Source organism: Anopheles darlingi, chromosome 2 (assembly GCF_943734745.1).
Source record: "Anopheles darlingi chromosome 2, idAnoDarlMG_H_01, whole genome shotgun sequence".
Lineage (NCBI taxonomy): Eukaryota > Metazoa > Arthropoda > Insecta > Diptera > Culicidae > Anopheles > Anopheles darlingi.
The window spans coordinates 3,885,001-3,897,500 of record NC_064874.1 but is presented as its reverse complement, the minus strand read 5'-3'; the positions used below and the strand labels follow the sequence as shown (position 1 = coordinate 3,897,500).

Genomic DNA, 12,500 nt, shown 5'->3' with positions numbered 1-12,500 from the left:
GCAACGATATAGCGAGATGGCACACCGAGTAGGCTACCACAAAATCCAGGCATGCGATGCGTTACTTGCCCACGAGGTTGCCGGAGTGTGCGAATGGGGAGCGGGACAAAAGCATGAAAGTAGGTGGGAGAAATTCTTTCTCCAACCGAGACGCGTCCCGCGTGACGAGGCCAAGTACGTGAAATGCATATCGAACGAAATTTGATGACGCGAGGAAGGCGCATCTCAAACACTGCTCACAACAGCAGCCTCAGGTTCCGTGCCATGTGCGATGGCGGTTTGTTTGTTCAACTAAAACGGTATCTCAGAGGACGAGAACGGAGAGTGCGCTGCGGTCTTTGGTAAATAAATAAAAATATTCCAAAGATACTTCTACCGGCGCTTGGTGTGCGGTACGGGCGCTTCGACAGCGGACGTCCGCTTGAAGATGAAAAAGAAAGCAAGCCGCCAGCGTGAGGAAAAGAACATTTCACCTTCATCATGCCGGTTGACAGCGTTTCCGCGCCCTTCGCTGCAGATCGCCAGCGTGAGGCGCACGTGAGCGCGAAATGGTAGATCTCAGAACGGAACCCCCAAAAGGGCAAAGCAATTGCTTCGCATATCGAATTTATGTCGTTAAATCGAACACTCTCTTCGGCGTAAATATGCCAAATGGGACCGTGCGATCCTGTTGTTGGTCGATGTACTCGATAGGAGACCAGGCACCAGGGAGTTCCGATGAACATTGGCCACAAATTGCCAGTGGGACTGGGGCAGGAGTGGTCGGAGAACCGGAGACCGAATGCGTTTCGTATCGAATCAATTCGTAACTACGATACAATAATTGAACGGCAAAGCATGGCCCTTTCTCCCCCTGGCTCGGCCAGACCCTTTTCTCAAGTACCATCCTCGTTGATTGTGCCGTGTTCTCCGGAGCCAGCAGGCAGCTGCTGCTGGTGGTGACGGTGCCTCACGCTGTGCGTTTCAAGTGGAAATGCAAACCCCCCGGAAAGGGCTCATGAACTCCCGAAAATTGGTCCTTGTCGGTATGAATGCGGGGTCGGGCCCGTTGTTATTCCCGCTCGATCCGCTCGAGATGAGGTGAGCGAAAAACCCTCAGAAACCCCGGTGTGGTCGCTGTTCGCGGTCCTTCAGGCCGGAGGGGTCGGGAAAGGATGTTCCATCGAGTGTTGTCCGCACTTCTGGCTAGCTGCAGGCAGCGTACAAGCAGCAGGCAAGGCACTAAGCAGCTAATAATGAGCCACCGGATAAAATGTTATTCTTCAATTAAACGCTCAATGAAGATCCCAAGTAAAACAACGTCGTGTTTGGCCACGGCTTAATCGAATAGTTAATGCAATTAAAAGCTGTTTTCAAACAGCAATACGCCACAAACCACCCTACCCCTGAGCGCGTATGTCCTTTGTCATGCTGGTCGTTGGCGGTTGCTACGAAACTCAGCCTTCTTTCTGCCGACTTTGAACGGCTGGTGCATGAGACTGAAATAAAAAGGCTGACTAGAACAGACGCCGCGCTATCTGGAGCCTAATTTGTGTACCATCTAGTTGGTGACTGCGGACCCCATTTTATTAAGAGTACATGGTTCTGACAGGATTTTGACAACTCACCGTCTCATTGCGCCATGACGCGCAGCCCATGGCCGTACACCATCATCTCAACGGTATAGCCATTCAAACTGGGACCGCCCTCACGAGCAGCAAAAGCAAACCAGCATACTCCGGACGAGGCGGAAGCGACCGAAAGCAAAATTGTATCCAACGTGAAATTACATTTCGTACTTCGTCAGACTGCCTTCATCGGACGAAGTGCCCTTCTGACTGACTGATGCTGCTGACTGACTGAGGCGCAACCAAGCACAGTTCGTGGACTCCGGCCGGCCACGTGTCGATGTGATTCAATTCCAAATGGGCGGTTCCCGGGAGAAATAGACTTAAATTACGTACGTTGTCGGCAGCCGCAGTCGCACGTCACAGCGCGAACCACACGGCACGTCGCTGCGCACCATGACGTAGGGAGTATTTTAGTGCACCTCTCCCCCGGGCGGGGGGAGGTGTTGCCGGTCCTTTTTCCACCTTGGCACGTGGTGAATCATCAACCACCGACACCGAATCATACATTTCTGTTGAAAGCAGTGCACGAGAGGGCATAGGCTGGTCGCGATTGGGTTGTTTGTTTGTCCGCACTTGTCGCTCTGAGATCGAAACTAATTGATGATGGAGTTCCGGTCGGTTCCGATCGTTGCCTACCAAGAAGCTACCCACCAAACCACTCTCATTCGCTGGCGCTTTTCATCAAATGGAAATTCGTTTCTGTTTTCCTTTTGGTGGTACTTAATATTCGGCACCACAGACCATTGGAGACCACGTGTGCATGGATGAGCACAGGACGTGATCCGGTGCCCGGTTCGTCGGCACTCTTATGTACACTATTAACGAGCCGGGGTGGCGCTCGATCAACATCGGGAAAAGGAGAGATCGGAGAGCGAAAGAGCGAAGCCAGAGAAAAACACTCATAAACAATAAAAATGTTCGGCTTTCGGTGTGCTATCCATATTTTTTAATGGCCTCAACCTCAATTCGGTCTAGTGTGAAGTGATGCTGCTGCTGCTGCTGCTGCAACCTCGATTCCGTAACGAACCATGGGGATGCATAATTTTAGATACCGAACCCGTGAACACATTCGCATTTGTGATTTGGGACCATTTTATAGTGATATACACACCAACAGTATCCACCATGTCCTCCGGTCACTGGATGCTCGTTTCCAAATGGATGTGAGTCGGATGTTCAATTTAAAACTGTCACCACCAAAATGAAAGGGCGTTAAAACATTTGTTCTAATCCGACTGCATCGACGCATCTTCCTCGCTCTTCGCTGAATTCAAATTCCATCTCGACTCACAATGACCGCCAGTCAATTAAAACAAGACACACACAACGAGCGAGCTCCGAGAGTGTGTCCGCCTTGCTGGCGTTGTTAAGTGGTTATCTTAATTTCCCTGCCATAAATTCATACCATTCCTTAACAAACTCGATAACCACCGCCAGCTAGCAAGTCAGCCCAATATCTGTATCTTGGTGTGGTTTTTTTTTAGTGTGCTGCTGCAGCGTGCTAAGGGATGCAGCATAAGAGTTCTGGCTGGGGCGTGTGGAGCATGCACGCATGCACGCGATGGAATTAGTAGATTGAAGCCCGTTGCGAACCAAATCAAATAATTTATTGCCTCGTGAAGATAAACAATTTCTTTTGGTTCCACTCTCCACTGCGGTGCGGCGTCACAAATGCCGAGCGATCTTGACGCGTCGACGATGTCGATCGTCTTCCTACCATTAACTGACTGGCTGTCGGGCTGGCTGCCGTATGCAGTATGCAGAGGAGTCACGGCAGCCAGACGCTGGCTGATGGTGTGAGGCCAAAAGGCAACAGAAAACACTAAAAGTCTGCCGCGATAAGTTACGGCGTTAGAGAGATTGATTGAGGATAGGAGCCGAGCTCGTGAGCTCAACACATACACTCGTACCCGTAGGGCTGTAAAAGAAAGTGTCAACGAACAAGTTGCCCAATAAATTAAACGTCCCTCCCGAAAGCATTATCACGCTGTCGACCGTAGGCCGAAGGGTTTGCTACAAGAAAAAAAGGTTCCAAACCCGAGGTGACAACCACAATCGAGATAGTGATGCGTGAGGTTGGTCCATTTCGTTCCATGTTGCATCCGAATCCATAGCTCCAAAGGGTCCTTGGGTAATCCGGCGAACCAGAGCCAAGATCACCAGCAGAAGATCTACCATTCCTTCTCCTACTCCTTCTTATCGTCCTAGCCTTTCGCTTCTCCCTAGATTTCGTGTTCTGCTAATCAACTTGTCCCAAACCGAACCTAGGAAAACGGCTTTTTATCGGTTTGTCCGTCCCGGCGTGTGCTCGTCGCGCCTTATCTAAGAATTTCCTTAATTATGCGAAGTCGAAGGTCGAAACCACAACCCCACATAGAACAATTTGTCCACCACGGTGAAGGAAGAGCCCATTTTACCTACCTATCGACTCGGGTATGACTCAACGGTCACCGTAATCTGATGGTTCTTGCCTTGCCTTCTAGAGAATGTTTGATTAGATAACCGATAGCAAACACATCACGCATAGTTGGTCTGAGATGCTGAGCTCCATTTGAACTCCCTGACTCAGCTAATTCCCTTTCCCCCGATACCAGCATACACATAATCCGATCAAACTGAAAGTGGCAAACCAATCTGGTACAATTTGATTTGGTATAAAAGCCATCCTTCGATCCTTTCGTAAGTGGATGCCTCGATGTTCAGGGGTGGTAGCATAGCCATCACCAGGTAACCATCGATGGGGTGTCGAATCAAAAAGGACGATCGTTAAATTTTATGGATTATTCCTTTCCGATCCTCGGTACACGGTCTTCGTTAACAATGCTTCTCGTTCGTTGCTGCAGTCTGTACCTGTTAAAAGCAATCACACACACACACACGGCAACGGATGCTAAAGACCCACTGTGCCGTGATGACCCTTCGATATGCTGACACATCCATAAAAAAAACCCCAAAAACCTGCTCTCATGAAATCTGAAAGACCTTTTTGAGAGCTGGGGACTGTCCGGGGTAAGCTCCTAGACGCTATAAGAGCCAGAAAACTACACATTCACTAGGGATAGAACAGGCGGAACAGGAACATAATTTATACGCCAAAAGAATTCGGTACGCTAATCGACCGTTCTCCTCACGTTCGATTTAATGTCTCCAACGCCGCTCAACGTACTGCATTTTAACTTCAGCAGAGACATCGCTTTCCGTGATATCGCAATCGAAAAAGCCGTCGGAGACGGACGGTCTAACAGTGGGACGTTGACACTTTTGTGTCGAAATGCAACATGTCTCGCTTGGGTTCTTTGAAACCATTTTCCTGAAATCAGCCCCCCGTGGCCACCGCCGACATTGGCTACAAAAAGCCCGGTTCCAGCCCGGGGTTTCCGGTTTACATGTAAATTGAGAACCTCTCCTATTTCGCACGCGGTTCACCAACGGCAACGTCGAACGGTATTACACACCCACAACCCCTTCACCTGGCCCTGCTGCTGCTGCTGTTGCTGCTGCTGAGCCCACCAACGCTGTGTCTGGCGATTGTAAGGTTGTTGAACGTACGCGACGGTACGCGAGGTGGTGGAAATTTTACGTAATGCAGGTACAAGTCGCTTCCATAAGTCCACCCCTCTGGTGTCGTTTCCGGCAAAAGAGCTTCGACCGGGCACCCGCTTCCATGTCGAGTGGTAGTGCGTAGTGATGCGTTAAATTTTTCTATTAAATTAAATTAGAAAAATATTGTCACGTCAAACGGATTGAACGGAGCAGGGGAACCCTATCCGTTCCAAGAAAGCGCGTATCGCGCCAGAACGCGAAGGAAGAACACAGAACAGAATTGAAGAATTCCTTGCCGAGCGGCGAAGTGGCGGTAGGGAGACCTTCATTCCAATTCATCTAACGTACAAATTTGTTTACTGAAGCGTGATTTTATCTACATCGAATTTATATTTCACCTCGCGCTCGTGCTCGATTCTTGATCGATCGAATTGATTCAATTAACCTGACTCGTACGGCATCGAGGACGACGGTGCGGCTTCCACGGTCGGTATGGTAGCTTCTCGTTTGTCATGCGTCCCCGTCGGTCCCTTCCACCAGAACCAGGGCCGGGGCCGTGGATTGGGTTTTATTGGACGAATCGAATGAAATGACCATACTACAGACGGATCCATCAGACAGGGTTAACGAATGGACCCAACCGATCGATGAATATTCTCGCGGCCACCGACCAGCAACATCGGAAGACGCACTGCTTTCATTGGCAATCAGTAGGATGATTTGACACTTTTCCTCTCGATGTCGGATGCTTTCTTCGAACTCGAATTGTTCTCCGAAGGGCGAGCTGGACCTAGCGTCCCAGAAAGACTGGCCGACAGAACTGGAAACGACAGCGAGATGTGCCCAAAAATGATAAATCACATCCCTGCAAGCGTCGAGCCATCCCCTTGCCATTCCTTCCATCATGTGGTCTTGTTTTCCCTTTTCAAACTTGGTGTACTTGGTTGAATAAACAAACATCAAAAGAACCCAAACCCCGATCTCATACCTCCCTTTTCTTGAGCGAGAGAAAAGAAACAAAATGCGGAATCGGAAAATGATGACGCTCTTTTTAATGGCTGCAATCAATTTCCCTCCATCAACGAGGATTGCTCGAGGTTCCCTCCGCTAAGGGATAGGGTCTTTGCTTGAACTCCGTCTCGCGAAGTCGCTCGTTCACCCCTTCCCAGAGTAGCAAGAGTTTCGTTGAAACAAATGATCTCTAGCGAAACCGGTACCAAACGTATTACGCATTACGCTTCCAGAACAGAGAACACCTTCGTACGCTTGACGATTAAGGCAATCCTTTTTTTGTTTTGTTTAAGGATCAGTTTGGACACCGGTAGATAGAGCAAATCAGCCGGTCATAAAAAGTTAATCCCCAAAAGAAAGGCATCCCAATTATCACACTCAGCTTTTGCATTATGTTGACGAGCCCTTTTGGCAAGGATCATTTGATCGCACACGTTCCGCTGGGGTGCGAAACTCTGTAAACTCAATTATCCGATCATCTTGAGACACAACTTTTCCCATTTTCATTTTTCAAGCCACTCAACTCAATCTTCTCAAGTGCTCAAACGCACTACTACGCAATCTTCAAGACAGGATAAACGGATAAGCCACGGCAAACGAATGGAAGTTGCGAAGCCTCCGCTGCTGCTCGATCCGCAACCGCAACATACATAATTATGAATTTTTAATCCCTTGCATACGCCACAAATTGGTAGACACAGGTCTGGCTACCGGCAACGAAGGGGAGACCACGACGAGGCGACGGTTACTTAAGTTCACCGTCGCCAGCAGTGCCATCCAGTCCAGGGTTAGGGTTGGTTAAAAAAAATTATCAAAAAATCATGCCCCCACCGTCGCAAGGAAGCCACCAAACGGCAGCCCAGAGATTTTCTGGTTGCGCTGTACAGGAACGGAAAGGACGGATTCGGTCCGGAACTCCGGTTGAAGATTCTTACATTTTTCATGGCGGATCCATTCAACTGATTGTGCACCCGTTGTTGCTGCTGCTGCTGCTGTCCTGGCGTAGTACACCGGCCGCTGTGTCCTTCTCGCTTACTGGTTTTGCTAGGTGTTGAAGCACAATCTCCACCACTACCAGCATCACACTCGTCTCCACAGAACGCGCTGGCGTTGTTCAGCTTCTTGTACTTTAACCCTCCGAAGCGCAACATTGTTGTTCCGTACGATTCGAACCCTGATTTCAATAATTGAACTGCTTGCAGCAAGCACCACAACACAACCACTGAGTGTATGCAGACACCGTTTGCCGAGGATCCTTCCAGTTATCGAACTCGAGATCGTATCGATGGCCAACCTAATATCCTTTATTGATACACCAGCGACGTTCTCTCCGTGACACTCCTTTGGCACTGAATTCACCTGCAAAACCCTGCGCTTCGAATCCTTTATATCCCTGTTTCACATAGAAGCACTGGTTGGCGCGCGAACTTATTTATGAAAATCGTACCGACCAACACGTGGCGCAATTCGAACTCGGCAGCATGTCCTGCGCGTCCTTCGATAGTCTGTCCGGTCAAACCACGGCTGTACGCGGCGAGCAACAAATGAGAACTGATGATGAGGAGGCGACCTCCTCGACACGCATCTTCTCGAGCTGAAGCCGACCCAAACGAAGATAGCACGCCGCCGAGCAACACATGGTCCGTTCCCTTCGTGCGAGCTCGAGCATGGCGTGCCGCCAGCATACAGAGCGTCCCATAGGAAAGGAGATAGGTACGATACCTACCCTTCTAAAAGCATTTGACCATCATGATTATTTAAAGGAATATTTATCAGAGCAATTAGAATTTTGTCTCTTTAGCCCGCTGGCTTGAAATGTTATTTTGCTCAGTAAGAGGCCAGACCGCGCATACTTTCGGCATGCCCTGTACCCCCATCAAGCATCGTGCTGGCGTACTGTTGCTGTGGTTGTGATTATGCTCGTCGGTGAAGCCCGACGGTACACACCGAACAAATAAGCGCTCCGGATCCGGTCGGACGACCTTCTTCCATCCTGCCGAAGGAACGCATAAAACGGGAAAGAATTGAAAGAATTCCCTCCGAAATACCCTCCACGACACAGCATGACCAATGCGATAGCGCGCGGTGATGAGACACGGTATGTGTTGGGTCCACGGCAGGGGAGAAAAGTGTCACATTTCGTCGGTCGGTTTCGACTTGACTACTATATGGGCACATTTTTCCAACGGTCCTATGCGTCATCTAGTGTTACTAATCGATTGTTTTAGGCAGTGACTGTCTAGGAGCAGGAATGCAGCAAATCGTTGTCCGTTACAACTACTGGACGTGAACCTAACCACAACAATTTAAATCATGCATTGTAGATATGGAACATATCTTTATGTATTTAAACCACCAACCGACGTCATGGTTGCACGTGCACCAGCTTTACCGCGTGTCATTAGCTGTGGCATCTTATCGGCTAAATCGCATTTCTACCCGCCACACAAGAAGGACACACGATTCTAAAGGACACTTTTCCATACCCGCCCGTCACGTGAGCCGGCCAAGGTGAGTAATCATTTTAACGTTTATTGTTTATCTTTCGATTATTATTTAACTTTCGTATCCCTATCTCACTGCGTAGCAACACCAGCAGCGCAACCAGTGCTGGCATGAGTCCTTTGGTCCTTTGGTGGTGTGTTCCCCCTTTTACAAACCCTCGCTCGTGCCTATGTACCACACCATCAGCACCAGCAGCATCAGGACGGCGCAAATGTGTTGTGTTGTCTTTTATGCTTAGTGATAAATTTTATTATACCAACCCAAAACGCTGCGGAGGGTACGCGTACAGGTCCGGAGGATGCGCAGCTCGCAGGGTTCCGTTTACTCTGGGGCTCCGGTAGTTGGTAGCATGCTTGTTGTTGGAAGGATTTTAAAATTCGGCGCCACACAGCGGCTGACTGTACCGTGCTTGAGCCCCCGCTTGAACTCCTGAAGACTCGGTCCGTTGTTGCCTCTATCAGTCTAGAGCGCATTATCAAAACAAAGAATTATTAGTTCTCCCTCCAAAAGCCACACACCGTCAGAGGGACGCAGTCGGAGACGCTCGAGAAGGACACCGGGGCAAAGAGAAGTAACAACATGATTTCACTATCAGCGTAAACAGAATTTGGCTCGGCCCATCCATACCACATTCTAGGTGAGGGTGTGGACTGGTTTTTGACCCTCGTCTCATCGCTACGGCTCGTCATCAAATGGTGCTAGAACATCCACGACGTCAAACCGTGTATTTTAGATCCTATTTTGAAGGATGTTACAAGTGACTGCATAAAAACCTGATTCGGAATCGATATTTTGCACAGGATGCATGTATGATACCACATGCATCGTTCTGTTATAGTTCTAAATGTAAGAATGAATGAAGCTTTCTAAAGAAAGAAAGAGACTTTCATTTGTACCGAACCAAAAATCAAAGGTACAAGAGCAGACAAACAGCGGTACAAACGGCATTCCCTTCGATACCGTGGTGGCCACAAGAAATGGGATACATTAACCACGGCCAGGCACGGCTGCTGTGGCTAAAAACGCTCAGATTACGATCTCGCGAATCCGATCCGTCCACGGTGGCAAGCAACTCTGCAGATCATATAGTGTAGGCGCGTACCATCTTGCAACCTAGCCTACTTCAATGCCTCAGTGCATGATTTTCCAAGCAACAGCAGCAAGAGACGCAGAAACTGAAGCATAGTAGCAGTAGCAATCGGTTTCATTTTTCGTACGAACTCTAGCGGAACGCTTCTCAACGGAAGCCGGATCGTCTGCGCCATCGAACCACCGATCCGGCAGACCGATGCGTAAGCGAGATTGGCGACAATATTGCGACTTGCAGCACTCGACAAAAAAAAAATCAGTCCGACGAGAGGTTATCAAAGGCGGTAGCGGAAAGACAGTTTTTTAACGGTTGGTTGCCACGATGCCCAGGCTAGCGATGGAGTTGCACAGTTCACGCATTTTTTGCAAATTTATAGCAATTTCTTACTGAACTAGCGATACTGAACACGCGAATGGCCTCGAATGGGTGCATATTACGCGTTGTATTTCATTGCACGCGCGACCAGCGACGTGTACTGGAAATCCCGGTCTCTGTTGGCTTCTAGGAATTGATAGCGTGCTACAACGCGTTTCCTGCTCATTCAGCATTTTTGGGGTTGAATTCAAACATTGCGCAGTTTATCTTTACAATTTCCTTTAGGGTTATGCGTCTGATGAAGTGAGAACGAAGTAGAATTACAGAGCAGCGAGCTCCATCGACTTTAGTCATGTTTTCCCATCACTTCATTACGTGGCTATGGCAAACATTCGAAAATGCGTTGTTGAACACATGTTTTTGTGTACCGGGAACCCTCAATGAATCCTGTTGCCCCTTCGATGGGTCTGCGTCGTGCCACACGTTTAGGGCTTGCCGCCGAGACCGAGCAGCCGAAACCGACCCCGAAACCGATAAATCTTAATCCACCCAGTGAATGGTCCGCGCAGAGCGGCTCCAGAACGCGAAGCGCACCACGTCCCTGCTGAACAAAGGAAAACCGACAGGAAAACCGCAACGAAAGGAAACGATTTCCGCGAAAGGGGTTCCCGAGTGGGGAGCGGAAAATTTCGAACATTTCCTTGCGCAGCACCCCCTAAAACCCCGGTTAGTTATCGCGCGAAGACGACGCTAATGACAACCTTTAACAGGGGAGAAAGCATTTCCCTCAGACGCGCCTTCGAAAAGTTTTCCGATTAACCACCTCCACCGCATCTTTCAGGGGCATTCACCTTTTACGCTCTCGGTGTAGCCGTCCTTCCATGGGCCGTCGCGGTTTTACGAAGTGCTGGAACTGTTCAGTATGCTCATCACATTCCCGGCCACATATAGCAGCCACGGTTTCAACCGACAACAGCTGTGCTGCATACATTTCCGTGTGGTTGAGCTGGGAGGAGCTGTGTTTGAAAATCGTGAAATTGAATTTAAAATGTTCTCTAAATGAGAAGAAATAGAATGCAGTTCATTTGCGTGAATTCACCATCCATCGAGCCCTCACAGAGTTCTATCTGAAAGCTTATTCGTCGTCATGGTTTGGCTACGATTTCAAGGTAATTATATGCAGCACACGTTCACTCCTTCGAACTTCTAATGACGATCTGCGGAAAATTGAAATTTCGAATACTGAAGTGGGAATGCCGCGCCACGGCACTTATGTACGTATCAATGGCTGAGTCAGCCTTTGCTAGCTGCAATACAAAGTATGCTACAAGAAGCAACCATTTTACATTCTTCAGGATGGAGCTTCCTCTTCAGTGCGAGTTGAAAATGAATGCTCTCTTATGACAAGTGAATTATTCAATGCTCAGCAGCGACATAAAACTCCATCTAAAAGCACGTGGGGCTCCTTACGGTAGCGGTTCTCTCAAAGGAAAACACACAATCCACAAACGATCACCCGTAAAAGTGAGTCGTCAAGCGGATCACTAGAACTAGCACCGCCAGGGTACATATTACAAGTTCATAGCGCGGGTCGCTCGGCCACTCATTTCTATAGCGCAAAGGTTTTGCAGTGGACCGAAGACCAACCACGGCATTGCCAACAGCCAGCCAACAGCAGTTCACAGTTGAATGAAAGTTAAGTAGTGTGTTGTGTCTGTTTGATAATCTTCCAGGCGACCCTCGTTATGCACCTTAAATAAGGATTAAAGTGTCGTTGCGACCGAAACGCATGCGACCCCGGGTCTCTCGGAGCTCCCCGGTTATTAGGAGATTATGCTGCCTGCCGGGCTGGTCGCGTACACACAGCATGTTAGCCCACGGCTGCGGTGCCGTTCGGTTTTCGGGCTTGCCTCTGTGTTTTCTGTCTCTCTCCGGCCGTTCTACGAAGATATCCTCTTGTCGGGCCTTCAGCATTTGTATGCTGATGATGGCGACGGATGATTCCTATTGAACGTCTCCCACTGTGACTTTATTAGGATTAAAGCCTCGGCCGGTCGGCACGCCACACCATGCGGTTTCGGTTTGAAGAGATAGTACGCGTTGTCAATAGATACCGTCCTCTGCCACGCGGCACTACATCAGGATCACGGAACCTTGTTTTCGGAAGGAATTCCTTCCTCGGTATCCCTTCTAAGGGCGGTGAGGAAACAGGGATCGTGTAACGAATGTACAAACAATTGTTCGTACGTTGCGAGCGCCCTGTCCCTGTCCCTATCTGATTTTGATCTCACCTACAGCAATGGATGAATGGATAATGTTTTAATCAACCGATACCCGTCGGACTCATTTTCCAGAAGTATATATTTGGGCAGACGGTTCGTGCAGCAGGCAGTTCCTAAAACCACAAGTCCCTAACCGAGCTCAGC

General features: G+C 49.0%; 1 protein-coding gene across 1 annotated transcript in view; it reads right to left on the bottom strand.

Moving 5' to 3' along the window:
• LOC125951478 (uncharacterized) overlaps positions 1 to 7,609 on the bottom strand; it is a 9,430-nt gene extending 1,821 nt beyond the window's left edge. Inside the window, exon 1 of the mRNA XM_049680344.1 lies at positions 7,100 to 7,609. Within this exon, the coding sequence (XP_049536301.1) occupies positions 7,100 to 7,315 (216 nt within the window). The 5' untranslated portion in view covers positions 7,316 to 7,609. The remainder of the gene's footprint in view (positions 1 to 7,099) is intronic.
• Positions 7,610 to 12,500: the final 4,891 nt, after the last annotated feature.